Source organism: Arachis ipaensis, chromosome B3 (genome assembly GCF_059453495.1).
Source record: "Arachis ipaensis isolate K30076 ecotype BB chromosome B3, ASM5945349v1, whole genome shotgun sequence".
NCBI lineage: Eukaryota > Viridiplantae > Streptophyta > Magnoliopsida > Fabales > Fabaceae > Arachis > Arachis ipaensis.
Window position 1 is genome coordinate 41,243,235 of NC_142438.1, and position 3,411 is coordinate 41,246,645.

Below are 3,411 nucleotides of genomic sequence, written 5' to 3' on the forward strand. Positions count from 1 at the left end.
TAAACATCCGTGGTCTTTTCAAAAACTGATATAAACTATAGTAAATGCATGAATGCGCTTGAAAGTGACAAAAATTCCAAGTGATAGTACTAGGCAATAATGAAAAAAGATGAAGAAGAAAAAGAAAACTAAAACTTCCATTACACAGATAATGATTTAACTGGGAACAAACTGAAAATAGTGAGGGGTTTCAATTATTTAGACTCTATAGTAAGTTGGGGAGCTAATTTTTTTATGGCAACTATCTTCCTATTTTATATCTCTCTCGTGCATGGCTCTCTTTTTTGTATATGGAAATAAAAGTAGTGTTTTAACATTGTAATTTTTGATATTTTTTAAAAGTGCAAAAAATATACGATTCTATATTTTAAAATTTTTAATTTTTTTTAACAGAAATTTTTTGATCCGATTTCTGTTCTCTCACAAATTTTTCGGTCCGATTTGACAAATTCCTCAATTCCAATTTTTGTATCCTCACAAATCGGACGGTTCGATTTCTATACTTCTCATAAATCGGACGATCCGATTTTTGTTTATCTAATTAAACAGTTCTACATTTGAAAATAACATTCCATCAATCCACATTTTGAAAAAACATCGTTATTACTCTAATATCAAAAACAAAATCTGACAAATGATCAAGTAATGATTAATATATCTGAAAAGAGTAACAAAAAATAGTATTGATGTCTAATATTGATCATTTCATAAAATAAAATATATCTAAGATTGATAAAATACAATAATATTGATAAAATTTACAGTGTCCGTAATTGGTATCGAATACGATATTACGATGAGTTAATTTGATAAAAATAGAATAAAGTAAAAGGACTAGGCCATTGATTTATTTTGCTGGGCAACGGTTGTGAAAGAGTTAAAAAGAAAAAAGTAAAGTAGATGCTGCAGCGTTGACTGTCATACGGTTTGGACGTATCGAGGAAAGAATCATTCTAAAGACATTACTCAATATCAATAGTTATAACTTAGGGTTTACTTTAACATTCATGATAAAGTTATGAATTAAAATTATTTTATAGAAATTATATAGGTTTTAAATTTTTATATATTTATTAAAATAAAAAATTGAAAATATTTATTAATTAGTTAATATTTTATTTTTCTACCAATAATAATTCAATCATATTTTCTCTTCATAGACTAACTAATATGTTGAAGGAAGAGGGGGTTGTGTATTTTTTTTCCCTTGTATGCTCTGTTCTGTTACCCACTACGGAGTGAATGAGTGAAGAAGGGACCCACCACCAACTCCTCTTTTGGACCATTACAGTAACTCATATTTTGTCGTGGTGTACTTTCCCCAATTGCATCCCTCCTCCACCCAATCTCTACCCTCGGATCCACGTTAACTCCTTTGACTTTCCCACACCCCTTCACACCTTCACCTTTCTCTCTCTTTTATAACCCCCCTCTTCCCTCCCCCTTTTTCTTCCTTACCCTCAAGCACAAAAAATCAAATCAAAACCCAAACCCCCCTTTCTTCTCTCCGTCGTCTTTGATGGCAGTGGATCTGGTAGGAGTTCCACGGATGAGGATGGAACAACAAGAACAAGTTGCAATTCAAGAAGCTGCTTCGGCTGGCTTGAAGAGCATGGAGCATCTCATTCGCCTCCTCTCTTCTCAATCTCAATCTCATTCTCCTTCTACTTCCTCTTCCCCTCTCCCGAACAATAATAACAACCTCAACTGCTCCCAACTAACCGACTTCACAGTTTCCAAGTTCAAGCAAGTCATCAACCTCCTTAACCGCACTGGCCACGCCCGCTTCCGCCGCGCACCACCACAACAACAGCCCAACCCTACCCCTCAGGCCCAGCCTGGAACCACCACCGCCTTCACGCTAGATTTCCACAAACCCACCATTCTGAACTCCAAGCCCGCCGTCAACAAGGATGTCGACCAAGAAATGGAACTTAGTATTTCCCCTCCTGTTTCCACAACCACCTCCTCCACCTTCATGTCCTCCATCACCGGCGATGCTAGCGTCTCCGACGGCAAGATTGGCCCCTTCCTTACCCTTCCAGCTCCGCCTCCCGCTCCCGTTGCCTCCGGAAAACCTCCTCTCTCTTCTTCTCACCGGAAAAGGTGCCATGACGCAACCCTCTCCGGAAAAGCCTCCTCCTCCGCTCACTGCCATTGCTCCAAGAGAAGGTAAATCTTGTGAACATGCTAAAAGGACAAACGAATAATATTAATATTAATTAAAATTAAAATCTAATATAATTTTTTGTTGTTTCAGGAAATCACGTGTGAAACGAACGATCCGTGTGCCGGCTATAAGTTCGAAGATCGCCGATATACCGCCTGACGAATTCTCGTGGAGAAAGTACGGTCAGAAACCGATCAAGGGCTCACCTTACCCTCGGTATTATTCTAACAATTCATTATATCAGTCTTCATTTTGCATCAATTAATTATATCATATTCACATTAAGATCCGTTGGTTGAGGTATTCATTAATAACCAATGGATCTATTGAATAGAAGAAAATTTTCTTAATTGAGATCTATTTGAGTTAAGATCTAGTAATTAGACTAATATTATTATTTGTTTTTGCAGTGGTTACTATAAGTGCAGCACCGTGAGAGGATGTCCGGCCAGGAAGCATGTGGAGAGAGCACAAGACGATCCGAAGATGCTAATAGTGACGTACGAAGGGGAACACCGTCACAATCCCCAGCCACACTCGCCGGAAACTGCCGGCACTCCCGCCGTCACCTCTGCTGGTGGTTTTAGCCTCCGGTCGTGTTGAATCAAGCAACAGCGCCGTTTGGAAAACACTACTTACGCCGGGCTGCATCCAACATTGAAACTGTCCGTGACGTGACGGTAACGGCGGCATCAACGTGTTTGACGGTATAGTCAAAAGCTAATGTTGAAGTCAACGTTTGCATTATAGTAGCTTTTGACGGATTCGTCTAAACAATTGGCGAAGACTTTTGCTGTAAAAAATTCTGATAGACAGAAGAATGTAGGACCTCTAAAATTAAATATAGTTTTGTTTGTTTTTTTTATTATTTTTTCTCCTTTGCTGTTTTTGTGGATTTATTTATTTATTTTTCATTTTTTCATAAAGTAAGAAATTAATTAGACGAAGAAGTTGAATTTGCTTGGTGCTTGGCTGGGCCCACTATTATTGCGTTGTGCATAATAATGTATGGATTTAATAATAATATTGGGAGATCTAGTTTCAAAGATTAGATTCCTTGCGTTGAAGAAGAAGGCATTATTTGAGGAAAAAGTCAAGGAGCACTTGTGTAGGATGCTGCAAGATGAGGGTCCCAGGGGAGAGAGGTGGAGTTGGAATAATAATAACTTTAATTGAATATTGAGCAGTGTAAAGTTGGTGGTAGTGGGAGATGGAACAGGTCAATGGTTATTATTGGGGAT

At 37.9% G+C, this 3,411-nt stretch overlaps 1 protein-coding gene across 1 annotated transcript; it reads left to right on the forward strand.

Annotated features, from left to right (window-relative positions):
- Positions 1 to 1,382: 1,382 nt before the first annotated feature.
- Positions 1,383 to 3,117, forward strand: LOC107630359 (putative WRKY transcription factor 11). Its single transcript, XM_016333462.3, has 3 exons — positions 1,383 to 2,172; positions 2,261 to 2,386; positions 2,581 to 3,117. Exons 1-3 carry the CDS (start codon positions 1,520 to 1,522, stop codon positions 2,771 to 2,773), a joined length of 972 nt encoding a protein of 323 aa, XP_016188948.1. The 5' UTR covers positions 1,383 to 1,519; the 3' UTR covers positions 2,774 to 3,117.
- Positions 3,118 to 3,411: the final 294 nt, after the last annotated feature.

Coding starts and splice junctions, on each gene's coding strand:
- LOC107630359 (XM_016333462.3), top strand. CDS start 1,520: ATGGCAGTGGATCTGGTAGGAGTTCCACGGATGAGGATGGAACAACAA. Junction 2,173..2,260: donor TGCCATTGCTCCAAGAGAAG/GTAAATCTTGTG, acceptor TTGTTGTTTCAG/GAAATCACGTGTGAAACGAA. Junction 2,387..2,580: donor AAGGGCTCACCTTACCCTCG/GTATTATTCTAA, acceptor TTGTTTTTGCAG/TGGTTACTATAAGTGCAGCA.